Genomic DNA, 27,914 nt, shown 5'->3' with positions numbered 1-27,914 from the left:
GTGTCCTATACAGAATACGCATTTCCTATTTCATGTCACAAGTCTGATGTAGAACTTGTTCTGTGTCCTCTGGGACGGGGACGAGGGGAAAAGGCTTCACAAGCTGGCTTCCGGAGGAGGCCTCTTCCTCTGCAAATTTCTTCTCCTCTTCTTTTCTAGGATTTCTTCCTCGAAGATTTCTCTTTCCCTGAAGGATAGAGAGACAGAAAATGGGGGGGGGGGGACACACACAACAAAATCTAAGCTCGTGGATTCAAAAAATAATACAGTAACGTGTGGAGAAGTTAACGGAGCAACAGCGGACTAAATTTTGCCAAAGACGTGGACATTTGGAATTACATAATAATTTATTAGAGTCAGGTGGGTAGCCGTGTTGGTCTGACGCAGTCAAAATAAATTTAAAAAATAAGAAATTGTCCAGTAGCACCTTAGAGACCACCTCATGAGAAGAGAAGACTCCCTGGAGAAGACACTGATGCTGGGAACGATGGAGGGCACAAGGAGAAGGGGGCGACAGAGGACGAGATGGTTGGATAGTGTTTTCGAGGTTACCAGCATGAGTTTGACCAAACTGCGGGAGGTAGAGGAGGACAGAGGTGCCTGGCGTGCTCTGGTCCAGGGGGTCACGAAGAGTCGGACACGACTAAACGACTAAACAACAACAACAAAAGTTTGTTCTGGATATAAGCTTTCGTGTGCATGCACGAAGTAGTCCGAAGAAGTGTGCATGCACACGAAAGCTTATACCCGGAACAAACTGAGTTGGTCTCTAAGGTGCTACTGGACAATTTCTTATTTTTAAAAATAATTTATTATTTATACAACGCCCATCTGGCTGGGCATCCCCAGCCACTCTGGGCGGCTCCCAACAGAATATTAAAAACAGGATAAAACGTCAAAAACTTCCCTAAACAGGGCTGCCTTCAGAGGTCTTCTAAAAGTCAGGTAGTTGTTTATTTCCTTGACGTCTGATGGGAGGGCATTCCACAGGGTGGGCGCCACCACCGAGAAGGCCCTCTGCCTGGTTCCCTGCAACCTTGGCATCTTGCAGGGAGGAAAGTGCCAGAAGTGCTGCTGTTTCTTTACCTGAATTGCTCTGACCACAGATGCATTTGTGGAAAACATTTGTATGATTAAGCCAAGTGGGGGCGCAGGGTGGCGCTGTGGTCTAAACCACAGAGCCTCTTGGGCTTGCCGATCGGAAGGTTGGCGGTTCAAATCCCTGCAATGACGGGGTGAGCTCCCGTTGCTCGGTCCCTGCTCCTGCCAACCTAGCAGTTCGAAAGCACGTCAAAGTGCAAGTAGATCAATAGGTACCGCTCCGGCAGGAAGGTAAACGGCGTTTCCGTGTGCTCCGGTTTCCGTCACGGTGTCCCATTGCACCAGAAGCGGTTTAGTCCTGCTGGCCACATGACCCGGAAAGCTGTCTGCAGACAAATGCCAGCTCCCTCGGCCTGAAAGCGAGATGAGCGCCGCAACCCCATAGTCGCCTTTGACTGGACTTAACCTCCAGGGGTCCTTTACCTTTACCTTTTTTTAAAGCCAACCACAACTAGAGGGGGAACCCAACAATACTAGGGCATTCTCGCCCTTTTTTGCAAGTTTCCCCAAAGCCGTTATAGATAAGAAGCGATGGAAGGAGTTACCTTTGGCTCACCAGAGGCCCTCTCAAGTATATCTCTTCGGCTTTCTTGTAGTCGATATGGTCCACGGCTGAAATGGCATAGATGATGGCCTGGGGGCGAAGCGAAAGAAAATTTGCAAGTATATTTGACACAGGGTGGCGCTGTGGGTTAAACCGCAGAGCCTAGGACTTGCCGATCAGAAGGTCGTTGGTTCGAATCCCCGCGATGACGGGGTGAGCTCCCATTGCTTGGTCCCTGCTCCTGCCAACCTAGCAGTTCGAAAGCACGTCAAAGTGCAAGCAGATAAATAGGTACCGCTCTGGCAGGAAGGTAAACGGTGTTTCCGTGCGCTGCTCTGGTTCGCCAGAAGCGACTTAGTCCTGCTGGCCACATGACCCGGAAGCTGTACGCCGGCTCCCTTGGCCAGTAAAGCGAGATGAGCGCCGCAACCCCAGAGTCAGCCACGACTGGACCTAATGGTCAGGGGTCCCTTTACCTTTTTATGTTTGACACATTCATGAAGGGTTCTGGAATGCAAAGGAAGGGCTGTGGCTCAGTGGTTAGAGCACACCTTTTGCATGCAGAAAGTTTGATCTCCAGGTAGGGCTGAGACCCTGGAGAGCCACTGCCAGCCAGTGTGGGCAATATTGACCGAGGATCTAACTGACCTTGTGTAAAATCGGCACCTTATTCAAAATCGTTAGGACTAGAATCTTAGTTTGTCTTTAGGGGGAGAACCACAGCTTAGTAGCGTGGCGCTAAGGATCCCATATTGATGCTTTTGAATTCTGGTGCTGGAGGAGACTCTTGAGAGTCCCATGGACTGCAAGAAGATCAAACGCATCCATTCGGAAGGAAATCAGCCCTGAGTGCTCACTGGAAGGACAGATCCTGAAGCTGAGGCTCCAAGACTTTGGCCACCTCATGAGAAGAGAAGACTCCCTGGAAAAGAACCTGATGTTGGGGAAGATGGAGGGCGCAAGGAGAAGGGGACGACAGAGGACGAGATGGTGGGACAGTGTTCTCGAAGCTACCAGCATGAGTCTGACCGAACTGCGGGAGGCAGTGGAAGACAGGAGTGCCTGGCGTGCTCTGGTCCAGGGGGTCACGAAGAGGCGGACATGACTAAACGACTAAACAACAACAACAAAGGATCAGATGTCCGATCCATGGCAGCATTTTCAGGGAATCTGTGAAATCCCGGAGAGCTGCTGCCAGCCAGTGCTGGTAGCACCAGTTCAGGCAGCTCCTTGTGTCCCAACTCCTTAAAAAAAGGCTGTGATTTACCTCGGGGAACAAGACGTCCAAGATGAACTTGATACTGTCCCGGCTCACTTCGGGTAGCACCTTGGGGTCTGCCTCTTGGTAAACCCGTCGCAGGTAGTTGAGGACCAGTTCCTGTTGGTGGTCATCCTCCAGGTAAATCTCTATGCAGGGCAGGTACGGCCGGGCGACGCCGAAGTCGCTGAACCAGCGCGACGGCTTCTTCCTCCTTAGGATGGAGCGGAGGTGGTCGTCCGCCCCCTTGGACTTCACGATGAACTCGACGATGCGCTCGTTGGCCTTGTCCCGGGCAGCACGGGCCCGGTCCGGGAGGACTTTCCTGGGGGGCTTAGCAGGCGACGGCTCGGACGGCGACTCGCCCGGGTCCGCTTCCTCCGCCTCCGGAAAGTTCTCCTGCGGCGGTTCGTGGAGGACGCCTGTTCGGACGGAGTAGCCTCGGGGGGAGAAAAGCAGACGGCAATGTCACGGTTTCTTCCCCCCCCCCCACAAATTTTATTGGTTTTCACAATATTATAAACAGACAAACAAGCACACAAGACAAGCAAACATAAATCATAGCCTTATTGAAAATTACACTTATTAACTTTGTTCGGTGACTTCCTCGCTTCCCCTTGGTTGAATTTCATTGCCTGTCCTTTGAACGGTTTTCCAAATCCCAATTCTTATGAGATTTAACTTAAACATTAACATCCTTAAATCTTCACCTTATGGAATTACAGTGGTGCCTCGCAAGACGAAAAGAATCCGTTCCGCGATTCTCTTCGTCTAGCGGTTTTTTCGTCTTGCGAAGCAAGCCCATTAGCGGCTAAGCGGATTAGCACTATTAGCGGTTTAGCGGCTATTAAAGGATTAGCGGCTAAGCTCCTAAAAGGCTATTAGCAGCTTAGAAAAAGGGGGGGGGAGCGGGGGGAAAATCGCAAGACTAACAAGACGTTTCGTCTTGCGAAGCAAGCCCATAGGGAAAATCGTCTTGCGAAGCAACTCAGAAACGGAAAACCCTTTCGTCTAGCGGGTTTTCCGTCTTGCGAGGCATTCGTCTTGCGGGGCACCACTGTAATATGTTTAATTCCATAAGGCAATGTCACGGTTTCTGCGGGAAGGTGCAGAAAAGAGCCCGCCTTTCTCTCAGGTGTCATGGACAAAGATTCATTCATTTATTGAATTTATAAACCGCCCTATACCTGGAGGTCTCAGGGCGGTTCAAAAAATAAATAAATCACAATATATAAAATAAAAATACAATAACGCCACCCCTCAAAAGAGCCGCGTTTTAAAAGGGTATGGGGTGTTGATCAGGTCAGCCAAAGGCCAGGTTAAAAAGGAACGTTTTAGCCTAGTGCCTAAAGGTGTATAGTGAAGGTGTCAGACGAACTTCCCTGAGGAGAGCATGCCAGACGGGGAGCCACTGCAGAGAAGGCCCCGTACTCGTGTTGCCACCCTCTGGACCTTTCGAGGAGGAGGCACACGAAGGAGGGCCAAATATTACGTTCCTTCTTCCCCATCCCTCCGGTGAAACATCGAAACTGGACAGGAAGGGACATGCTATGGAGAAGAAACACGTGGACAGTACCCATTTTGCAGGAGAGGAGACTGACAATGGCTAGGACTTGTCTCACTGCCCCAGAAGCAAAAGACCTACTGCAGATCCACGTCCCAAGAAGCCACAGACCCCCAATCCCCCAAAGGAACTTTTAAAAAAACAAAAATTGGGAGACAGTGAGGTCTTGGCTGTGTGTGTACATGCAAAGGGAACCTTCTTTGATTTTGGTCCTTCCTTAGGAAACTTAATCAAAGCAGCGCGTTTTAATAGGCAATGAACTACTCACTCATCTCGTGGGCGTAATACTCCAGGAAGGACCCCGTGAAAGATTCGCAGCCTGGGGACAGGAAGAGAAGAGGAAGGTTTCTCGACTAAATCCCATTTTGGAGATTTCAAGTTATGTCACGCCGTCGCAGAACTTTGTTCCCAAGCCGACCGTGGACTTAAAAGCAAGGCTTGACTGGTCAGACATTGAGTGAACTTCTGCACTGTCTCTTTGTCACACTCTAACATTACCAAACGCCACCAGGTTTCCCTTTACAGTCTCCCTTGCAATATATGGTTCTGATGGCTTATTCGTACAGTATATATTTTCTTCTGATGGCGTTTGTACGGTTTCGTCCTGGCCTTTGGGCTGGTACAGTGGTACCTCGGTTCTCGAACGTAATCCGTTCCGGAAGACCGTTATACTTCCGAAACGTTCGAAAACCGAGGCGCAAAGGGCTGGCTGCAAGTTCAACTGGAAAAACTGAAAAACACGCAGCAGAAGTCGTTTGGCTTCCAAGGTGCGTTCGAAAATGGAAGCAATTACTTCTGGGTTTTCGGCATTCGAAAACCAAAACGTTTGGCTCCCGAGACGCTTGAAAACCGAGGTACCACTGTACAATAAACTCTTATTTACTTGCCGACAGCCACAAGGCTATTCAGTGGGGGGGGGGGGAAGAGAGATGGGTCTGTCATGTGGCTTCATTGGCTCTGCTGAGAATCCGCTTCAATCTCCTCCTCCCCTTGAACTCCCCCAACCTGGCCATTACAAGAGCTTGCTTTCTTCCTCCTCCCTCCCAGCTCCCCTTTCCTTTTGTGCGGCGCCTCTGCGGCTGATTTTACACAATCAAGAGATATAGGAAGCTTTATGAAACAAATAAAAAGAAATAAAAAGAAAGACATGGAGCTGCAGAGAGGAAGTGGGATGGCCTGGGATTCGGACTCGGATGCTGAACCTGAGGGATCCCAGCCTGCACAGCATTCACCGCCTCCAGAACCAGCTGAGCCGGGGTTGGGGCTTGAGCCTGAAGGGTCCTCACCTGTGCTGGGTCCTCAGGTGAGTCTGCTGTGGCTCCTGAGGTGATGGAGGACCCATTGCCTGCAGGTGCTCCACTCTCAGCCCCGTCAGAGGGAGCTGAGGTTGCCTCTGGGTCTGGTAACCCTCCAGCCTCTCCTGAGCTGCAGAGGCTCAGGGCAGAGAGGCGGAGGGAACTAAGTTCCTGCAGGAGGAGTGCTCGCCTCCAGGCCAGGAGAGGCGAGTCACCAGAGGATCGGGGCCGCCCTATGCCTCGGAGCAGATAAAAGCCGGCCAGCCCCAGTCCCAAGTTGCGGGAACAACATTGTTGGTTGCTAGTTCCTGCCTGAACCCTGTCCTGCTTTCCTGCCTGAGCTCCTGACCTCACCCAACTCCCTGCTTGCAAGCCTGTTACTGACTTCACCCGACTCCCTGCCCTGCACCCAGCTTCAGCTACTACGGGCTGCCTCCACGTTGCAACTTTGGCCACGGACCGGACTTGGACCTCGCCTCTCGGGTAACCCACGGGACCAGCGCAGGAAGAAACAGAATACAGAGTTCTTTTGCTGTTGGAAAAAGAGGACACTCCTCACCCCCCCCCCAGCCCCACTCCGCTGGCTAAGCTTACCTACTCGAACTAGGTAGTCTGTTATCAACTTGATGCACCAGTCGATATCTTGAGGGTGACTCTCTTTGGCTCTGGCCTGGGGGCAAAATCATAGCAAAACGGAAAGGAAACAGAATATTATCTTCCTTGGGGAACACAAGCAGTGCTTTTTGTGGAAGACACAAATGCAGAGCGGAAACCAAGGATCTCGCGGCCCCCCCCCCCCAGAAGCTCACACCTTTGCCGTTTAAAACTTACTATCAGTTTTCCCTTCTCCTTGCATTCGTAGTGTTTCAGGTTTCTGAAGGAGGTGCAGAAGCTGCAGGGGGAAGGCGGAGGGAAAAGGGATACGACGGGTTAGCAAGTGGAAAAATCTTACTGACGGCCGCAAGAACAGAGATGGCTAGATACTGGAGAGAAGCAAAGCGTTTTAGTCAGTGGTTCCCCAATGGGTTTTTTGGGCTCTCCCCCTTTGGTTCTCTAAAAATCACCCACACCAGTCCCTGGAAGGGACAAGGAGAAGGGGACAACGGAGGATGAGATGGTGGGACAGTGTTCTCGAAGCGACCTGCATGAGTTTGACCAAACTGCGGGAGGCAGTGGAAGACAGGAGGGCCTGGTGTGCTCTGGTCCATAGGGTCACGAAGAGGCGGACACGACTAAACGACTCAACAACAAGTCCAAAAATTATTGGCTCCCGGTGGAGTACAGGATCAGGTTCAAGGTGCTGGTTTTAACCTTCAAAGCCCTATACGGCCTAGGACCCTCGTACCTACGGGACCGCCTCTCCTGGTATGTCCCACAGAGGAACTTACGGTCTCCAAACAAAAACATCTTGGAGGTCCCGGGCCACAGGGAGGTTAGGCTGGCCTCAACCAGATCCAGGGGATTTTTTCGGCTGTGGCTCCGATCTGGTGGAACGCTCTGTCACAAGAGACTAGGCCCTGCGGGACTTGGCATCTTTCCGCAGGGCCTGCAAGACAGAGCTGTTCCACCAGGCCTTTGGCCAGGGCACAGCCTGACCCCCTCCTTTGGCAATCCTCACAGAACTCTAGCCCAATGGTTGCCATTACAGTGGTGCCTCGCAAGACGAAATTAATTCGTTCCACGAGTTTTGTCGTCTTGCGATTTTTTCCGTCTTGCGAAGCACGGTGTCGGGAAAGTTTTGGAAAAGCTTCAAAAATCACCAAATTCTTCAAAAACCTCAAAAAAGGCTACCACACCGCGTGCTTTGAGTTGCTCCTCGAAGTCAATTCGCAACTGTATTAACGGTGTTAAGAAAAAGGAAACAAACTTGCAAGACGTTTCCGTCTTGCGAAGCAAGCCCATAGGGAAAATCGTCTTGCGAAGCAGCTCAAAAAACCAAAAACCCTTTCGTCTAGCGAGTTTTCCGTCTTGCGAGGCATTCGTCTTGCGAGGTACCACTGTAATCTGATTTGAACTGGTTTTATAATGAAATGATTTTAGAATGTTGTATCATTTTGCTGTTGTTAGCCGCTCTGAGCCCAGCTTCGGCTGGGGAGAGCAGGATATAAATTATTATTATTATTATTATTATTATTAATTTATTCAGCAATGGGTGAGAAGGGTTTCGAATTCAGACCTACACCCAACACTCCTTGCTGAGAAAGGAGAGCAGAAATAAGTAGCTTTTTTTCTGCCGTTGCCTGTAGGAGCAGTTTAGAGAAAGCTCTGTGAACATGCCGGGCATCAGAGCAGCTCAGCCAATGGGTGATCAGAACTTACCCTTTGGATTTCACGCTCAAAGTGTCCTGGATGAGGATGACGTTGGCCTTCCTGGCTTTCTGCTGCACTCTTTTCACCTGCCGGGAAGAGAAAACCCCTGTTTCATGCCTACCCCATCCCCTTGCAGGAAGAACAGCCCCCTTCCACAAAGATGCAACAAGACAGAACGTTTTTATTCTTACCACCGCAGGCCAAAAAGGTTGTCTTGGCATTCTGCACCAAACCAGCATCCCGGCTTTGATGGTACAGGGCTCTAAAGGCAGAACGGAAACAGAGGTTGGAGGCCGGAACGGGGAATTTCCCTTCCCTTCCGGGTTAAGGCAGCGTGGTGTAGTGGTTAGACTATCGGACTAGGACCTGGGAGACCAGGGTTCGGAACTCCACTGGGCCATGGGGCTTGCTGGGTGTGACCGTGGGGGTCAGCCACAGCCTTTCAGCACAGCTGTCAACTTACAGATTTGAAAATAAGGGACCAGCAGCCTTGAAAATAAGGGACCAGCAGCCTCGAAAATAAGGGATCAGCAGCCAAAATAAGGGATTTTTGGGGCACAGGTATGTTCGACTTCTGAGCCCCTCCGAGCCAAAGGCAGAAAGCCCAGCCAGCAGCCCAACGAAGCCTCAAGCAGTGGTTCCCACAGCGCAGCAACCCGGCAAAGGGGACGCAGCAAGGAAAACCACCATCACCTCTCCGCTGGGAAGCGCTGAGCAAAGGCGAGTCCCCAGGCAATGCGGCCGATTTGATTGGCACAAGGCATGCAAGCTCCACCCCCCAGTCGTTCTTAGATTCCTTATTGGGTGAGCAACGCAGCCAAGCAAGACAGTTGGAGCCTCCCTCCTCCCTGGCCAGCAGGGAGGGAGGGAGAGGAGCTGCTTCCTTTGAAACCCGGGAAATTTAAGGGACATCATCTTTTTTGTTAAAAAAAGAGATTCTGTTATCCTGCCAGGGGAGATATTACAGAGGGTTCTGACTGGTTCTCAGGAGGTGTGGGGTAGTGGCTACAGATTGCTGGACTAGGACCTCCAACAGATTCCACACGAAAAACGCTTTTGTCCCTGTGGAGATGGCAGTCCCGAATCGGGGGTGCATGGCCTTCTGGCTTGCCCTCTTGATAAAGACTTGAGGAATGAGATTATCAACCCCTTTTTTGTTGCCCATTCCGGATCACCCAGCCACTGCCACCGTGTCCTTTCTCTTGGCAGATCAAGATGAGCAGGTGACAGCAAAGGTGGCAAGGCGTTTTGCTGGGGCAATCAAAATCAGATCCACTATTGATTCAAAACCCCAAAATGTATTTTATATAACTGACTTTTTATTTCTATTCTTTGTATATCGTATTGTTGTTTTATTGCTATGGCCGACGCAAATACAGTGGTGCCTCGCAAGACGAAAAGAATCCGTTCCGCGATTCTCTTCGTCTAGCGGTTTTTTTCGTCTTGCGAAGCAACCCTATTAGCGGCTTAGCGGATTAGCGCTATTAGCGGTTTAGCGGCTATTAAAGGCTTAGCTGCTAAAAGGCTATTAGCGGCTTAGCGGCTTGGAAAAAGGGGGGGAAGCGGGGGGGGGGGGGGAAACGCAAGACTTGCAAGACGTTTCCGTCTTGCGAAGCAAGCCCATAGGGAAAATCGTCTTGCGAAGCAACTCAAACACGGAAAACCCTTTCGTCTAGCGGGTTTTCCGTCTTGCGAGGCATTCGTCTTGCGGGGCACCACTGTAAAGACTCATTCATTCATTGCCTGGACTAGGACCTGAGAAAGACCACTTTTCAAATCCCCGCTCGGCTGCACGCAGCTCCCTAGGCGTGAACCTGGCCAATCGCCACCTTACAGCCTGACGTACCTCACAGGGTTGGCGGCCAAAGGCCAAACGCTCCCCACGCCTGCTTTAAAAGGTTAAGATTGGGCTCGGGAAAACGCCGGTGCGGCTGGGCCATGCTGAAAGATGGAGAACGGGCCTCACCTGGGTGCAAAAGGATGCTTGGGAGTTCCTCATCTTCATCATCCCTGGAAGCTGAGCTGTGACTGTACCTCCCGATGGGGCTAAGCTGCAGGGAAGAGGCAGGTGCGAATCCTGTCCAGAGGAAAAGGCGTTCATCAATTTCAGCATTTACAACAGAGTACTGAGATCTTCATCACCTTGCCAACAAAGGTCCGTACAGTTCAAGCCATGGTTTTCCCAGTAGTGATGTATGGAAGTGAGAGCTGGACCATAAAGAAGGCTGATCGCCGAAGAATGGATGCTTTTGAATTCTGGTGCTGGAGGAGACTCTTGAGAGTCCCATGGACTGCAAGAAGAGCAAACCTCTCCATTCGGAAGGAAATCAGCCCTGAGTGCTCACTGGAAGGACAGATCCTCAAGCTGAGGCTCCAAGACTTTGGCCACCTCATGAGAAGAGAAGACTCCCTGGAAAAGACCCTGATGTTGGGAAAGATGGAGGGCGCAAGGAGAAGGGGATGACAGAGGACGAGATGGTGGGACAGTGTTCTCGAAGCTACCAGCATGAGTCTGACCAATCTGCGGGAGGCAGTGGAAGACAGGAGGGCCTGGCGTGCTCTGGTCCAGGGGGTCACGAAGAGTCGGACACAACTAAACGACTAAACAACAACACAGATCTTTTCCCTCTCCTTTTTCTTAAAAAACCAACCAACCTGCTGCTTTAGTGGGGAGAGGGAGACAACCACTTGTGCATTGCAAGGTGCGCACAGGAGGTGCAGAGTCAGGAAGACTTGTGGGGCGGGAGCAGCCCTGCCCTTCTGGCCTGAGAGATAGCTCAGCTGGTGGGGCATAAGACTCTACGGGACCGCCTCTCCCGGTCTGCCCCACGGAGAGCCTCAGGGTCCATAAATAGCAACACCCCAGTGTTCCCGGGCCCTAAGGAAGTCAGATTAGCCTCAACCGGAGCCAGGGCCTTTTCAGCTCTGGCTCCGGCCTGGTGGAACGCTCTGTCTCATGAGACCAGGGCCCTGCAGGATCTGACTTCTTTCCGCAGGGCCTGTAAGACAGAGTTGTTCCGCCTGGCCTTTGGGCTTGGAGCCAATTTGATTCCCTCCCCCTCTTTCTTTTTCCTTTCTCCTCCTGTGATGAGGCTGCATTTTAATATTTTAATGTTGTATTTAATCTTGTTTTTAAGTTGTATTCATTCAACTTGCTTTTATTGTTGCTTGTTAGCCGCCCTGAGCCCGGCCTTGGCTGGGGAGGGTGGGGTATAAATAAAAATTATTATTATTATTATTAAATCTCAGGGTCGTGGGTTCGAGTCCCACCCTGGGCAAAAGATTACTGCATTGCAGAGGGTTGGACTAGAGGATGATCGTGGTCTCTTCCCAACTGTACAATTCCTTTATTCTAGGATCAATGCCATTGCAACACACAAACACCTTCCTCCGCCCTGCCAAAGCACGCAAGCTACCATATTTTTCGCCCTATGGGACGCACTTTTTCCCCTCCAAAAATGAAGGGGAAATGTGTGTGCGTCCTATGGGGCGAATGCAGGCTTTCGCTGAAGCCTGGAGAGCGAGAGGGGTCGGTGCGCACTCTCCAGGCTTCAGAAAGCTATCCACAAGCCTTGGAAGCCCGTGGGAGTTCGCGCTGGGCTCCCACAGCTTGCGGAGAGCTGCGTGCATCCCTGCGGATAGCAGCCTGTTCTGGGGGCTGGGGTCGGGGGAAGCTTGAGCTTCCCCCGCCACAGCCCCGCACCTAGGGGGGAAATAATTTTTTTTCTTTATTCCCCCCCCCCCCAAAAAAAACCTAGGTGCGCCCTATGGGCCGGGGCGCCCTATGGGGTGAAAAATACGGTACCTTCTTCATCTTCAGAATCCAGAAGCTGGAACTGCTTCACGCTGAAGGACGCATCCTGCCTCTGCCCCGCCTTGCCTCCCGAAAGAGACTCTGCAGAGGAGTTCGAGTCCCCCGGACTACTCCTTCCTCGACTCCGTTTCTGCCGCCTTCCCTTCGGGCGCCTGCTGCCGTTGGGGCCTCTGCTGTATCGCCCTTCTTCCTCTCCCCTGGCTGGTTCAGCTGAAACGCATCGGGCGGGGGAGCCCAGCAGTTTCTTCCGCACCCCGGGCCCCGCGCCCGACTTCGCGAACCTGGGCCGGGGCTTTCGAGAGGCGGCCTCCGGGGTGCTCGTTCTGTTTGGCAAGGGAAAGCCGCTGCCCTTGCCAGACCTGCCCCGAGACTGGCAGCGCCCCTCGCCCCTCTCCTGAAAGGACCGCAGCTGCCTCCGGCCTGCGTCAGATCTGGGCAACGGTTCCTGCTGTTTCTGGGGGGTGACGGTCGTTGCTGCTTCGGAAAAGGAGCAGTTCTGGCCGGCTGCCTCCCCCAAGTGTTGTGGTTTAGAGATGGGAGATGCCTTGGAGCCAAGGCAACACTCGAAGGAACTCTCCATGTTTTCTCCCTCGTGCGGGTCCCTTGGAGACTGGAGCTGGCGACACTTAGGCGGACGCCCCAGCGACGTTCCGGCGGGGCTGACCTTCCGCGGTGATGCTTTTCCTTTCCGCCCCTTGGGTGAGACGGAGTTTCCGCTCAGGATATCGAGGGCATTCCGCAGAGCATGCCGGTAGAGCAGCTCATCTATGGCTTTGCGGTTTTTCTTGCTCTGACCTGTTGAGATAATAATAAATAATAAAATTTTATTTCTATCCCGCCCTCCCCAGTCGAAGCCGGGTTTGGAGCGGCTAACAACAGTAAAATGATACCACATTCTAAAATAAATCAGTTCAAATCAGATTCATGGCAACCATTGGGCTAGAGTTCTGTGAGGATTGCCAAAGGAGGGGGTCAGGCTGTGCCTTGGCTAAAGGCCTGGTGGAACAGCTCTGTCTTGTAGGCCCTGCAGAAAGATGTCAAGTCCTGCAGGGCCCTAGTCTCTTGTGACAGAGCGTTCCACCAGATCGGGGCCACGGCTGAAAAAGCCCTGGCTCTGGTTGAGGCCAGCCTAACCTCTCTGTGGCCCGGGACCTCCAAGATGTTTTTGTTTGAAGACCGTAAGGTCCTCTCTGGGACATACCAGGAGAGGCGGTCCGTAGGTACGAGGGTCCTAGGCCGTATAGGGCTTTAAAGGTTAAAACCAGCACCTTAAACCTGATCCTGTACTCCACCGGGAGCCAGTGCAGCTGGTATAGCACTGGGTGAATGTGATCCCGCGGCGAGGACCCCGTAAGGAGTTTCACCGCGGCATTCTGCACCCGCTGGAGTTTCTGGGTCAGTCTCAAGGGCAGCCCCACGTAGAGCGAGTTACAATAATCCAGTCGAAAGATGCGTCGAAAGGACTCAGAAGTTGAGTTTGCCCTCAACTACCCCCACCCTGGCCAGCCCTGTGTCATTCCTCTCTGAGCTGCTTGCAGAGGGAAAGGGAAGAATACAAACGAGACCATCATAACCAGATGGAAACACTAGAGGAGAGATTTGCAGCTATTTTGCTCCCCTCCTCGCTGGATAGCTATGAGGATTGGACCTCCAGCTTGGCTATACACAAAGGACCGGTAGCCCCCACCCTTGGTAAAAGGTAAAGGACCCCTGGATGGTTAAAGGTAAAGGGACCCCTGACCATTAGGTCCAGTTGTGGCCGACTCTGGGGTTGCGGCGCTCATCTCGCTTTATTGGCCGAGGGAGCCGGTGTACAGCTTCCGGGTCATGTGGCCAGCAGGACTAAGCCGCTTCTGGCGAACCAGAGCAGCGCACGGAAATGCCGTTTACCTTCCCGCCAGAACGGTACCTATTTATCCACTTGCACTTTGACGTGCTTTCGAACTGCTAGGTTGGCAGGAGCAGGGACCGAGCAACGGGAGCTCACCCCGTCGCGGGGATTCGAACCGCCAATCTTCTGATCAGCAAGTCCTATGCTCTGTGGTTTAACCCACAGCACCACCCACGTCCCTGATTACTATTATACAGGCATTTAAATGTGTTTTTGGGAAGAAGGGGTTATTCCCCCCCCCCCGCTTTAACTATTTATTTGTGTTGCTCACTTGTGTTGTTAACTGCCCCAAGATCTTTTTATGAAGGGTGGTACAGTGGAACCTTGGTTCTCAAATGGCTTAGCTGATGATCAAATCGGAACCTGAACGCGACAAACTCAGAAGTAAATGCTTTGGTTTGTGAACTTTTTTCGGAAGTCGAATGTCTGATGCGGCTGTCGGCTATTGTTCCCGGGGCACCTGCGCGAATCGGAAGCCGCGCTTTGGTTTTCGAACTTCCAGAACGTAGCATGTTCAAGAACCAAGGTGCCACTGTATATAAATCTAATAAATCATCATCGTCGTTATAAAATAATTCTGGATCCCAGTCGCTGGAAGAGATGGGAGGAGAGAAGGCTCTTGTGCTCAGGTCGTGTCCCGGGGGTTACCTTCTGAGGAGTCGGGTTGGCCACCTAACCGAGAGGCGATGCTGTTGATGTCCTCCTCCTGCAAAGGTTTGACGTCTGCGTGGCGCACAACAATCCTTTTAAGAAGTGAGAGAAAGCGGTTAAACACCCCCACCATAAGCTAAAGGTAAAGGACCCCTGGACAGTTAAGTCCAGTCAAAGGCGACTATGGGGTTGAGGCGCTCATCTCGCTTTCAGGCCGAAATCCGCAGACGTTTGTCCGCAGACAGCTTTTGGGTTATGTGGGCAGCAGGACTAAACCAATGGGACACCATGACAGAAACCAGAGCGCATGGAAATGCCGTTTACCTTCCCACTGCAGCGATAGCTATTTATTTACTTCCGCTGGTGTGCTTTCAAACTGCTAGTTTGGCAGGAGCTGGGACAGAGCAACAGGAGCTCACCCCGTCGCAGGGATTCGAATCGCCGACCTTCCGATTGGCAAGCCCAAGAGGCTCAGTGGTTTAGACCACAGCGCCACCCACGCCCTTACCCCCACCATACCGTGATCCCGTCCAGCAGCGTTCAACTGCAACAAGGGAGCTTGAGATGCTGGACGTGCAACTTAACTGTTTATTCAGGCAGAGAATTTCAACCAGAAGGGTTCTCGGCGTGCTCTTCGGATCTTGTCGCCTTCTGGAAGTCCGGCCGGCGGACAAAACCTGAAGGATTCAGGAACGCAACATACATTTTTTAACATTAAGGTCCCACGGGGCAGGTCTCAACAAAACAGAACGGTGTAAATACAAGAAAAAGATGGGGGTCCCGCTAATAATAAAGGTAAATAATTACCTTTACTTTAAGTAATCTTATCACTTGAAATAGTAGAGTGAACATTTAATTCTGGAATAGCGATGGGGGTCACAGAATGGTGCCTATGCGTCTATTTGAAAATTGTGGATTATTTTTTTAAAAAAAGTGATCCTGGAAGTGCTGTGGGTACCCAGGCCTAACGTGCAAGCGAAAACATAAGTTGTGTTCTTTTTCTTTGCGCTACTGTCATCGCCGTTACCATTTGCGCGCAAGCTAATTTCAACTCCAATGCAGGGAACTGTAGGATACAGTTCACTTAATGCTGATATTCCACATTTATTTGCGTGGAACTTACTTCCAAATAAACGTGCTTAGGATTTCAGTCTTAATATTTTTCTCTTACTCCTTTCCTTTTCTGTGAACCGCCATGAGACCTCTGGGTATAGGGCGGTATATAAATTCAATAAATAATAGATAAGAAGAAGAGACATATCTGATTTTTTTAATTTATTGAATTATAACCTGCCCTTTCTCCTGAAGGAGCCCCAGTTGGCAAAAGCAGGTTCACCTTTAAATAAAGAAGGAACACCTTTAACTAAATAAATTGGCTGAGGGGCCGCAGGAAGCCGCTTGGGCCCCGATCCAAGTGGGGGGGAGGCCTGCTGGTGGGACAACCCTTCAATGCTGCCAGAGACCCCCTGCTATACATCGGGGGGAAATACCACGGGTATCCTAAACTTCCTCCAACATCCTGACATGGCATAGTAGTAGTAGTAGTAATAATAATAATAATAATAATAATAATAATAATTTATTATTTATACCCCGCTCATCTGGCTGGGCTTCCCCAGCCACTCTGGGCGGCTTCCAAAAAAATATTAAAATACTATAATACATCAAACATTGAAAGCTTCCCTAAACAGGGCTGCCTTCAGATGTCTTCTAAAAGTCTGGTAGTTGTTGTTCTCTTTGACATCTGGTGGGAGGGCGTTCCACAGGGTGGGTGCCACCACCGAGAAGGCCCTCTGCCTGGTTCCCTGTAACTTGGCTTCTCGCAGGGAGGGAACCACCAGAAGGCCCTCGGAGATGGATCTCAGTGTCTGGGCAGAACGATGGGGGTGGAGACACTCCTTCAGATATACTGATATACTGATCGCCTTCCCATAGCAGCCACTGATAGAGATGGAGAGAAGAGCAAACAGAAAGGAGATAAAAAGGTCCCGAGCTTTCCAAATTAATATCACCTTTGCAGGCCACCACCGTTTTTTCCACGTGCAAAGGATGTACTTTGCCTTCTTCATGGTTGCCGTTCATGGAGGATAGCGGGCAAGCGAGGATTTCAGGCGAGGGCTGGTGACCGCCAGGGTTCAAGGATCTGAAAAGACAAAATATCCCGTTAGCGCGCCTTCGCTTGTAAAACGGCGGTTCCCGCACTGCAGGGACTAGGCGACGCTTGGAGTGCCTTCTGACTCTCCGATTCTGTGAAAAGCAGCCTCGTCCAATGGAGAACCTAAGAAGAGGGTAACTGGATCAGGCCAGCCCAGTGTCCTGTACTCACATCAAGACTCTCATCAAACCTCATAATGATAATATCAGTAATAAATGAACCTAGATATCTCCCACCAGCGCAATAAAGCGCCTTTGACTGTTTTTTTTACCCTATGAACTGATTAAGGGCGGTATGTTGTTGTTGTTGTTGTTTAGTCGTGTCCGCCTCTTCGTGACCCCCTGGTCCAGAGCACGCCAGGCCCTCCTGTCTTCCACTGCCTCCCGCAGTTTGGTCAAACTCACACTGGTAGCTTTGAGAACACTGTCCCACCATCTCGTCCTCTGTCGTCCCCTTCTCCTTGCGCCCTCCATCTTTCCCAACATCAGGGTCTTTTCCAGGGAGTCTTCTCTTCTCGTGAGGTGGCCAAAGTATTGGAGCCTCAGCTTCACAATCTGTCCTTTAGACCACAGCACCTCCTGCGTCCCTTAAAATTTTTTGTGTTGTTATTGTCCATGGAGTTTAATATGGTCTGAAGCTCAACATCAAAAAAACAATGATCATGGCCACTGGTCCCATCACGTTCTGGCAAATAGAAGTGGGAAAAATGGCGGCAGTGAGAGATTTTACTTTCTTGGGCTCCATGATCATTGCAGATGGTGACAGCAGTCACGAAATTACTTTGGCCACCTCATGAGAAGACTCCCTGGAAAAGACCCTGCTGTTGGGAAAGATGGAGGGCGCAAGGAGAAGGGGACGACAGAGGACGAGATGGTGGGACAGTGTTCTTGAAGCTACCAGCGTGAGTCTGACCAAACTGCGGGAGGTAGCGGAAGACAGGAGGGCCTGGCATGCTCTGGTCCAGGGGGTCACAAAAGAGGCGGACACGACTAAACAACAACAAAAGTATATGTATTAGGACAATCCTTGCCGACAAAGGTCCGTATACAGTGGTACCTCGGGTTAAGTACTTAATTTGTTCCGGAGGTCTGTACTTAACCTGAAACTTTTCTTAACCTGAAGCACCACTTTAGCTAATGGGGCCTCGTGCTGCCACCATGCTGTCGGAGCACGATTTCTGTTCTTATCCTGAAGACCTTTAAAGCATCTCCTTCTGAGTTCCAAAACTTCCCTTTTCTTCTTCCAGCACAGGAAAGGACCGCATGTTTGGTTAAAACTTACAAACAGTTTATAAGAAGTAAATAAGGAAGCCGCGTACAGGATAAAGGAAGTCTTTTATTTCTCTTTATGTTTTCTTCCTTGTTGGAAGTGTACTGTTGTTAAGTTTGTTTCGTTTTAAATGTTATGGCGGTGGATTTGTTTGTTTTAGTAGTTATTGTAGTAGATGTGTGTTGCAAGTAACTTCAATAAAAATTAAAACAGCAAAACAAAAAAATTGCAAACCCTTCACAGGTCAGGTTCGTGTGCTTTTGGATACATCAGTCAGAAAAGTTGCACTGGCAAGAAAAACATGGCTGAGTTACAAAGTGGCAAAAGCTCCTCAATTACAGTGGTACCTCAGGTTAAGTACTTAATATGTTCCGTACTTAACCTGAAACTGTTCTTAACCTGAAGCATCACTTTAGCTAATGGGGCCTCCCGCTGCCGCTGCGCCGCCGGAGCACGATTGCTGTTCTCATCCTGAAGCAAAGTTCTTAACCTGAAGCACTATTTCTGGGTTAGCGGAATCTGTAACCTGAAGCATATGTAACCTGAAGCGTCTGTAACCCGAGGTACCACTGTAGTTCAAGCTATGGTTTTCCCATATTATGATAATAATAATAATGATGATGATGATACAGTGGTACCTTGCGTTACATACACTTCAGGTTACATACGCTTCAGGTTACAGACTCCACTAACCCAGAAATAGTACCTCAGGTTAAGAACTTTGCTTCAGCATGAGAACAGAAATCGTGCTCCGGCGGCGCGGCGGCAGCGGGAGGCCCCATGAGCTAAAGTGGCGCTTCAGGTTAAGAACAGTTTCAGGTTAAGAACGGACCTCCGGAACGAATTAAGTTCTTAACCCGAGGTACCACGGTATGCATTGGTATATTCCAAAGCTATGGTCTGTTCCTACCTAGTCAATTCCGGTGTAATTCCTCTTGCATTTTATATACCGGTATATATGTGCGTGTGTGTGTGTGTGCGCGCACACTCATGCGCAAATATCTGAAGTCCTGCCCTATGGACCCTCTTAAGGTCCTGAAGTCAGCGGAGGAAGCCCTCTCGGTAGTTTCTCCACTATCAGAAGTTTGGGGGGGCCAGTGGCCCAGGAGACCAGAGGTCCTTCTCTGTGGTGGCCCCTAAGATGTGGGACTCCCTCCTCACTAAGGTGTGCTTTGCGCCTTCATTCTACAGCTTCCTGAAGACGCACCTATTTATCCTGGCCTTTGAGGGTCGCAGGACCCACCTTGTTTTCACGATTGCAAGTTGCTGTAATGTTTATCAAACATTGTAACTCAACCTGGAACCTCAGTGTGGAAGACACATGCTAGATCACTTTGTATCAGACGCAAACAGGCTTGCAGCTTTTACTCCAGCCTTTCTATGAGAGACCGCCAGAATGAAACAATTCAGTGGTACCTCGGGTTACAGACGCTTCAGGTTACAGACTCCGCTAAGCCAGAAATAGTACCTCGGGCTTAAGAACTTTGCTTCAGGACGAGAACAGAAATCGTGCTCCAGCGGTGCGGCAGCAGCAGGAGGCCCCATTAGCTAAAGTGGTGCTTCAGGTTAAGAACAGTTTCAGGTTAAGAGCGGACCTCCGGAACGAATTAAGTTCTTAACCCGAGGTACCACTGTATGCATTGGTATATTCCAAAGCTATGGTCTGTTCCTACCTAGTCAAGTCCGGTGTAATTCCTCTTGCATTTTGTGTGTGCGTGTGTGTGTGTGACCGCCAGAATGAAACAATACAGTGGTACCTCGGGTTACAGACGCTTCAGGTTACAGACTCCGCTAAGCCAGAAATAGTACCTCAGGTTAAGAACTTTGCTTCAGGACGAGAACAGAAATCGTGCTCCGGCAGCAGCAGGAGGCAACCATGAGCTAAAGTGGTGCTTCAGGTTAAGAACAGTTTTAGGTTAAGAACGGACCTCCGGAACAAATTACCGTAAGTACTTAACCCGAGGTACCACTGTAGTTGCCTTTGACTGGACTTAACCGTCCAGGGATCCTTCACCTTACCTTTATATATTATTTTATATATATATATTTATATATTATTTTATATTTTATCTGGTACCTCAGATTACATACGCTTCAGGTTACATACGCTTCAGGTTACAGACTCCGCTAGCCCAGAAATAGTGCTTCAGGTTAAGAACTTTGCTTCAGGATGAGAACAGAAATCGTGCTCCGGCAGCAGCAGGAGGCCCCATTAGCTAAAGTGGTGCTTCAGGTTAAGAACAGTTTCGGGTTCAGAACGAATTAAGTACTTAACCCGAGGTACCACTGTATAATTAAGCACTTAACCCGAGGTACCATTGTAGTTGCCTTTGACTGGACTTAACCGTCCGGGGATCCTTCACCTTACCTTTATATATTATTTTTATATACAGTGGTACCTCAGATTACATACGCTTCAGGTTACATACGCTTCAGGTTACAGACTCCGCTAGCCCAGAAATAGTGCTTCAGGTTAAGAACTTTGCTTCAGGACGAGAACAGAAATCGTGCTCCGGCAGCAGCAGGAGGCAACCATGAGCTAAAGTGGTGCTTCAGGTTAAGAACAGTTTCAGGTTCAGAACGAATTAAGTACTTAACCCGAGGTACCACTGTAAAGCTCTGGTTTTCCCAGCAGGGATGTATGGAAGTGAGAGCTGGACCATCAAGAAGGCGGACACGACTAAACAATAACAATATTAAATCTAATTAATAAATAATAATAATAATAATAATAATAATAATAATAATAATAAAAAAAAAAAAATAATAAAAGGGAGGGGATTTCAGTCCCCCTCACCCCATTTTCTTTGAGCCCCCCCCCACCCTCACCCCGTTTTCTTGAGACAGCCCCCCCATTATGGGGGTGAGATTGGCGGGCTGCGTGAGGGTCGAGGGGCGTATTATGGGATGGGGAACTCTCACTTCCTGGAATGATAATAATAATAATACAGTCATAGGTTTTCCTCACCAACAGCCCCCTCCCGGCGAATTCCTTTTAAACTATCGTTATTAATTCATTATTTACCTCAGGCCCCCTCACGACGAGGCGGGATTCGAACCTGCCACGCCTCGGGACCGTCTGGATTTTGAGGGGGTTTCGTCTTCCCTCTTCCCTTTCGGTCGTTGACGCGAGGTTGACAGGCCCCGCCCCTCGCCCCTCCTCCTTACTCCGTTCCTCGCCGTTGATTGGAGACTTCCTTGCCTCGCCCCGCCTCCCCTCTCTCCGCCCAGCCAATCCGCGCGAGGGATTCGTCCGCCCCCCCTCCCCCTTCCCACGGACGCCCAACTTACCTCACCAAACCGCCTCCGCTCCCGCGAGATGCGCAAGCGACCAATCAGGACGCGGTGGACGGGAGAAGGGGGAGGAGTTTAGGGGGGTCGCCATGGCGGCGGCTTGTTTGCGTACCGCCTCCAGAAGAGCAAATGCGGAACGCTTTCTGTTAGCCCTCTGGCCAATCAGGATGGAGAATGCGACGTCACTCGCCGGCGCGCGCGCGCGGGGGGGGGGAGCAGTTCCCGTTTCCAAGCTCCGCCCCTCGAAGTCTGCGGCTTTTGCGCTTGCGCTTTCCCCTTCCTCGCGCGAGGAGGCTGTTTTTGACCAACGGTCGTCCGCTCGCGCTTTGAAAGCGGGCGGAGAAACACCGGCCAATCGGGGCGCCGTTCGGCCGCGCCGCCGCTTCTGATTGGGCGCGGCCGCTCCGCTCCGTCATCATGATACTTTCCCGCCTTTTTCGCCCTCTGAGGGAAACGCTTTTAGCTTTTTTAACGCTGTCATGGCGGCTTGAAGCTTCATGTGGGAGGCAGGATGAGACCCTCCCTGGCCACAGACTGTCTCACCAGTGAGATATGCTCTGGTTTTCTCCCGCTTGGACTACTGCCATGCGCTCTCCATGGGGCTGCCTAGGAGGTGACCCATAATAAGAATAATAAAATTTATTTATACCCCGCCCTCCTCAGCCAAGACCGGGCTCAGGGCAGCTAACGACCAATAATAAAAATGAAGGGACAGGTTACCCAAACCTGACTGTGCAGTCACCCCAAATTTCCCAGGGATCCATCAGCTAAAATGCATTAGCTTGAGTTCTGCTACACAAACCAGCTGCATAAGCAAAGCCTCCCCTTTTCTCAGTCCGTGAAGGCTTAATGGATGGCCTTGTCAGTTCCGGGTAGAGACAGGCCTGGGATCTGGGTCTTGTCGATTGCACAGACCTTGCAAGACTCCTGTCAGCCCCCGCGCCCGGGGATTGTGCCAGGAGTACAGTGGTCCCTCGCAAGACGAATGCCTCGCAAGACAAAAAACTCGCTAGACGAAAGGGTTTTTTGTTTTTTCAGCTGCTTCGCAAGACGATTTTCCCTATGGGCTTGCTTCGCAAGGCGGAAACGTCTTGCAAGTTTGTTTCCTTTTTCTTAACACCGTTAATACAGTTGCGACTTGACTTCGAGGAGCAACTCATAGCACGCGGTGTGGTGGCCTTTTTTGAGGTTTTTGAAGACTTTGGTGATTTTTGAAGCTTTTCCAAAACTTTCACGACACCTTGCTTCGCAAGACGAAAAAAATCGCAAGACGAAAAAGCTCGTGGAACGAATTAATTTCGTCTTGCGAGGCACCACTGTACTCCTAGTCTTTTTGCCCCAAGATAAGAGTATAGAAACAGGAGTTTCTGTTCATACTCAAGGATGCAAACTTACGTGGACAAACTCATGAGGCTAGATTCCTGGGGAAGGGGAACTGAAGGGGATATAAGCTGTATGTATCGTATTTTTTGCTTTATAAGACTCACTTTTTCCCTCCTAAAAAGTAGGGGAAATGTTTGTGCGTCTTAGGGAGCGAATGCAGGCTGTGCAGCTATCCCAGAAGCCAGAACAGCAAGAGGGATTGCTGCTTTCGCTGCGCAGAGATCCCTCTTGCTGTTCTGGCTTCTGAGATTCAGAATATATTTTTTTCTTGTTTTCCTCCTTTAAAAACTAGGTGCGTCTTGTGGTCTGGTGCGTCTTATAGAGCGAAAAATACGGTAGCTGTTCTTTAGTTGTGCTTGCTTATGACTGATCATGCAGTGCCTTTCTGCTATCCGGAGAGCAGAAATGAAACTTTCTCTGAACCAACCCTTGGTGTCCATTGACTCCTTCCTCCCTCCCGAGAACAACGCGCATCCAACCCATGGGAAGGGTCTGAAAGGCTACAAAACAAGTTGATTAAAATACAATTTAAAAAACAAGATTAAAATGCAACATTAAAACATTAGGATGCAGCCTCTTCACAGGAGGAGAAAGGAAAAAGATATAGGGGGAGGGAATCAAACTGATTCCAAGCCAAAGACCCAACTCTTACCAGCCCTGCGGAAAGAAATCAGATCCCGCAGGGCCCTGGTCTCATGAGGCAGAGCGTTCCACCCGGCTGGAGCCAGTGTTGAGAAGGCCCTGGCTCTGGTTAAGGCTAATCTAAGGCCCGGGACCTCTAGGGTGTTGCTATATATGGACCTTAAGGTCCTCCGTGGGGCATACCTGGAGAGGCGGTCCCGTAGAAGCTATCAGAAACTGATAGCACAAAAGTGGAAAACACAGGAGATACCAACTGTAAAGGAGTGGCAGACAAAGTTGGTCGAGGCCGCGGAATTAGCAAAACCGACACATAGGATTCGCAGTCAGGAAGAAACAAAGTACCAAAAAAAGAATGGAGTAAATTTATGGTCTATGTAAGTGAGGACTGTAGAAATTTGAAGATGTTAGCAGGACTAAAATAAATCTTATGTCATTTTTATTATTATTAAGGAACTGTGAATGAAGGATTGTAATAAGAAAAGCTGCGGAAGGGAAGGGGGGAAGTCAGCGGCTCTACGGAGCATATAAAGTAAGACAGATGTAAAAAGATTTGAAATATTTGTCAGTGTTGGTGTATTTGAAATGAAAACTTAATAAAAAGCATATTTTTTTTGAAAAAGAAGGTGACCCAGAAACTACAGCTAATCCAGAATGTGGCAGCTAGACCGGGGACTGGTCTTGAAAGACCTACATTGGTTCCCGGGACGTTTCCAAGCACAATTCAAAGTGTTGGTGCTGACCTTGAAAGCCCTAAACGGCCCAGTATCCCTGAAGGAGCATCTCCATCCCCATTGTCCAGCCCAGACACTGAGGTCCAGCTCCGAGGGCCTTCGGGCAATTCCCTCACTGCGAGAAGTGAGGTTACAGGGAACCAGGCAGAGGGCCTTCTCGGTGGTGGCGCCCTCCCTCACGTCAGATGTCGAAAACACTATCCAACCATCTCGTCCTCTGTCGCCCCCTTCTCCTTGTGCCCTCCATCTTTCCCAACATCAGGGTCTTTTCCAGGGAGTCTTCTTTTCTAATGAGGTGGCCAAAGTCTCGGAGCCTCAGCTTCAGGATCTGTCCTTCCAGTGAGCACTCAGGGCTGATTTCCTTCCGAATGGAGAGGTTGGATCTTCTTGCAGTCCATGGGACTCTCAAGAGTCTCCTCCAGCACCAGAATTCAAAAGCATCCATTCTTCGGCCATCAGCCTTCTTTATGGTCCAGCTCTCACTTCCACACATCACTACTGGGAAAACCACAGCTTTAACTATACGGACCTTTGTCGGCAAGGTGATGTCTCTGCTTTTTAAGATGCTGTCTAGGTTTGTCATTGCCCTTCTCCCAAGAAGCAGACGTCTTAATTTCGTGGCTGCTGTCACCATCTGCAGTGATCATGGAGCCCAAGAAAGTAAAATCTCTCACTGCCTCCATTTCTTCCCCTTCTATTTGCCAGGAGGTGATGGGACCAGTGGCCCATCAGGAGCTTTTGCCACTTTGTAACTCAGCCATGTTTTTCTTGCCAGTGCAACTTTTCTGACTGATGTATCCAAAAGCACACAAACCCGACCTGTGAAGGGTTTGCAATTTTTTTGTTTTGCTGTTTTAATTTTTATTGAAGTTACTTGCAACACACATCTACTACAACAACTAAAACAAACAAATCCACCGCCATAACATTTAAAATGAAACAAACTTAACAACAGTACACTTCCAACAAGGATAAAAAACATAAAGAGAAATAAAAGACTTCCTTTATCCTGTACGCGGCTTCCTTATTTACTTCTTATAAACTGTTTGTAACTTTTAACCAAACATGCGGTCCTTTCCTGTGCTGGAAGAGGAAGAGGGAAGTTTTGGAACTCAGAAGGAGATGCTTTAAAGGTCTTAACAGCCTATATTTCCAGGCTTTACTTTGCTGCATATTTTGTGATTTAAAATCTCTGTTGGGGTTCTGTCACCAAAGAGTAAGGGACCCCTGACCATTAGGTCCAGTCGTAGCCGACTCTAGGGTTGCGGCGCTCATCTCGCTTTATTGGCCAAGGGAGCCGGCGTACAGCTTCCGAGTCATGTGGCCAGCAGGACTAAGCCGCTTCTGGCGAACCAGAGCAGCGTACAGAAATGTCGTTCACCTTCCCGCCGGAGTGGTACCTATTGATCTACTTGCACTTTGAGATGCTTTCGAACTGCTAGGTTGGCAGGAGCAGGGACCGAGCAACGGGAGCTCACCCCGTCATCGCGGGGATTCGAACTGCCAACCTTCTGATCGGCAAGTCCTAGGCTCTGTGGTTTAACCCACAGCGCCACCCGCGTCCCTTGTCACCAAAGAGTACTTACCCCAAATTTGGATCTTGGCATCCTGGGAATTCTCCTTTCTATACTTGCTTTCCCCTTGAACCAACAAGTTCACTTTTAAATGAGGACTGAACTGAATTTCTAACATCCCTAAAGTGCCAGCTGGGGCTGGCGGAAATTGCAGTCCATCTAGAGAAGGTTGGCATATATCGATTATGTACACACCATTCCCATCCCAGATAACCCTGAGTGCGGCCAATCATTTAGAAACCTCCTACTTTCAAACAACAAGCAACACAATCACAAAACCAACACATAGGATGTGGAGGCTTTGGGTTGTGTGTGTTCCACAATACATTCAAAAGCAGATAGGCAGCTTTGGAGAGATAAAAAATCCTGCCTGTTCAAGCTTACAGCTATTTGTTTTAGGACAGAAGGTCTGGCGCTCAAGCATGGCCTCAAGTCAACCCAATATGGTTTTCCCGTTTATTGAGCTCTTGGGAAGGGGGGCATCTGAGGTAGGGACTGAGAGGGTTTCCCTTTGTCCTTTCCTGAATTATTTCTGCTCTGTGCCTCAAACCTTTGGCTCCTGGTTTCACTTGAGACAGTTATAGAATGAGTTCTGAAACTGGAGCTTGATTCAGAGCTTGATTTATACTCACGCTGGCTGGGGCTAATGCAAGCTGCTGTCCAAAAGACCTGAAAGGCCCTAAAGTTCTACATTGACCTATATACCGTTTTTGTGTGTGCTCTAATGCAATGTTTACGTGCAAGAATATCAGCAGCGTGGTGCCTTTTCGAAAAGAACCAGTCTCAAAGAATTACAGATATATTTTATTGACAGTAGTATGCTTCCGTATGTACCTATAACACTAAAAGGGTCACAAATGTGTTGAATTGCTAAATTATTATTATAAGAGGCTAGTCTGAAACACCCACATTTCTAAAACTCACAACTGTTTTTCCCCCAGAGCTGTTTTGTCTCCCGCCGAACCACTGCGATTTCAACAGCATAATGCAGAACTACATGTTTCCATGAGTCAAGAAGCTCTGAAGGTAAATCAGGAACATCTACAACACTCTATATATTTTTATGTACATATTATTATAATTCCCAGTCCCCATCAACAGAGAATCACTCAATCCTTCTATTTCTGATGCTCTGGTGTGTCAGTGCTGATTCTTATGCAACCAAAACAACACAGCCAGTGTGCAAGAGGGAGGTAATGACAAGTTCACTGAGCCCCAGGGGTTTACATTACAGAAGTACAAAAATATGGTAAAAAGCCCCGAAAACCTTGGGGTGGGGAAAAACTCAAAAGCATTCTAATGAGGATGAGTGAACGCTCTGGTGTCCAGAGAATGCTCACTGCTAGGGGAAAAAAAAAAGAAATAAAATCAGGTAGGAGAGGAATTGGAATGGAGTGTCCGGAAGGAGGTCATGGCTGGCTGAGAAAGTAAGCAAGAGGATTCTACACTCGATTGCAGGCTTGCTCTCAGGAAACAGCTTGCTGTCATTCGTGCTGCGGTTTCCGGGACAGGTTGCAAGCAAACTTGACATCTTTCTTTCCTAGCCTTGTACACGGATGTACAATTTGTCAACCGGGAAAATAGGATTCATTTTCTCCGCTTCTAGTTTAGCATTTGCATGCCATGTTGACCCCAGCCAGATAGGTTAAAAACGGGGTCCTGTGTTTTTTTTTGAGGCCCCTCTGGACATCCTGTTTATATTCATGACGATTTGTGCTCGTGATAGTATCGTGACGGTTTCTACACCATCCGGCTTCCAATACCTCAAAAAGTTTTTGGAATGGATTCATTCCTTCCTTTCCAATCAGTACATGTCCCATAACTGAAACCCTGTAACTTTTCGTACCACAAAACCTGCCCTTCTGCATGGCATTGATGCAGTAACACTGGGGAAACATCACGGAACAGCGGTGGAATGATGTGTGGATGGTCCAGTATCAATGCACTGGACCATTATGTCAATGGCATGTTACAGAAGTACACCTGCAATAATTAAATAACCCACACCCGTCTGGAGGGCTGCGAAATTGTAAACCGTGTCGCACTAATGAAACAAACCACCAGAGAGTTGAACAATACAAGTGCGATGACAGCAGCTGCTCTCTGACTTCCAAATAAATAAAAAGTCTTATTTTCCCTCTATACATTTTAAAACATATGAAGTCTTTAGTGACAGATGGCTCCACTGTCAGCCCTTTCAAGAGATGAAGATCTCCAAGACTTTGTAAATGTCTTTTCTTCTTCGGTTTTTGTAAATTTTCCTTTAGCCCTTTTCTTCTGGGATCCTAAATTTCAGCCAAAAGAAAAGACTGAACTCAAAGATCTAGAATGTCAGTTCTGCCTCCCCCCATTTTTGCATTAATAAAACATTTCTTGGAAGGTTTATATCTAAAATTTGCAAAGGGGGGGGATGCACATTTGTATTGTTTTGGGGGGAA

At 49.4% G+C, this 27,914-nt stretch overlaps 1 protein-coding gene and 1 long non-coding RNA gene across 3 annotated transcripts in view; one reads left to right on the top strand and one right to left on the bottom strand.

The window, feature by feature from the left end:
- The window catches only part of PWWP3A (PWWP domain containing 3A, DNA repair factor), a 22,094-nt gene extending 782 nt beyond the window's left edge, over positions 1-21,312 (bottom strand). The window contains exons 1-14 of one of the 2 annotated variants that reach the window (XM_028713531.2): positions 21,144-21,312; positions 16,441-16,571; positions 15,014-15,105; positions 14,426-14,520; positions 11,878-12,681; positions 10,039-10,149; positions 8,264-8,334; positions 8,082-8,158; positions 6,594-6,654; positions 6,357-6,432; positions 4,736-4,786; positions 2,913-3,343; positions 1,647-1,735; positions 1-187 (exon numbers count right to left, since the gene is read on the bottom strand). The exon at positions 1-187 is cut by the window's left edge and continues 782 nt beyond it. In XM_028713531.2, the coding sequence (XP_028569364.2) occupies positions 97-187; positions 1,647-1,735; positions 2,913-3,343; positions 4,736-4,786; positions 6,357-6,432; positions 6,594-6,654; positions 8,082-8,158; positions 8,264-8,334; positions 10,039-10,149; positions 11,878-12,681; positions 14,426-14,520; positions 15,014-15,105; positions 16,441-16,497 (2,106 nt within the window). In that variant the 5' untranslated portion in view covers positions 16,498-16,571; positions 21,144-21,312 and the 3' untranslated portion in view covers positions 1-96. Of the gene's footprint in view, positions 188-1,646; positions 1,736-2,912; positions 3,344-4,735; positions 4,787-6,356; positions 6,433-6,593; positions 6,655-8,081; positions 8,159-8,263; positions 8,335-10,038; positions 10,150-11,877; positions 12,682-14,425; positions 14,521-15,013; positions 15,106-16,440; positions 16,572-20,877; positions 21,015-21,143 lie in introns of those variants that run through there. The other variant, XM_028713530.2, reaches the window with a different exon arrangement.
- Positions 21,313-21,651: 339 nt separating this feature from the next.
- On the top strand, positions 21,652-26,589 carry LOC114588344 (uncharacterized). The gene is made up of 3 exons (XR_003704453.2): positions 21,652-21,759; positions 23,622-23,700; positions 26,418-26,589. It is a non-coding gene; the product is annotated as an uncharacterized LOC114588344 (long non-coding RNA).
- The last annotated feature ends 1,325 nt before the right edge of the window (positions 26,590-27,914 follow it).

Source organism: Podarcis muralis, chromosome 18 (genome assembly GCF_964188315.1).
Source record: "Podarcis muralis chromosome 18, rPodMur119.hap1.1, whole genome shotgun sequence".
Taxonomy (NCBI): Eukaryota; Metazoa; Chordata; class Lepidosauria; order Squamata; family Lacertidae; genus Podarcis; species Podarcis muralis.
This window is presented reverse-complemented; position numbering and strand designations above follow the sequence as displayed.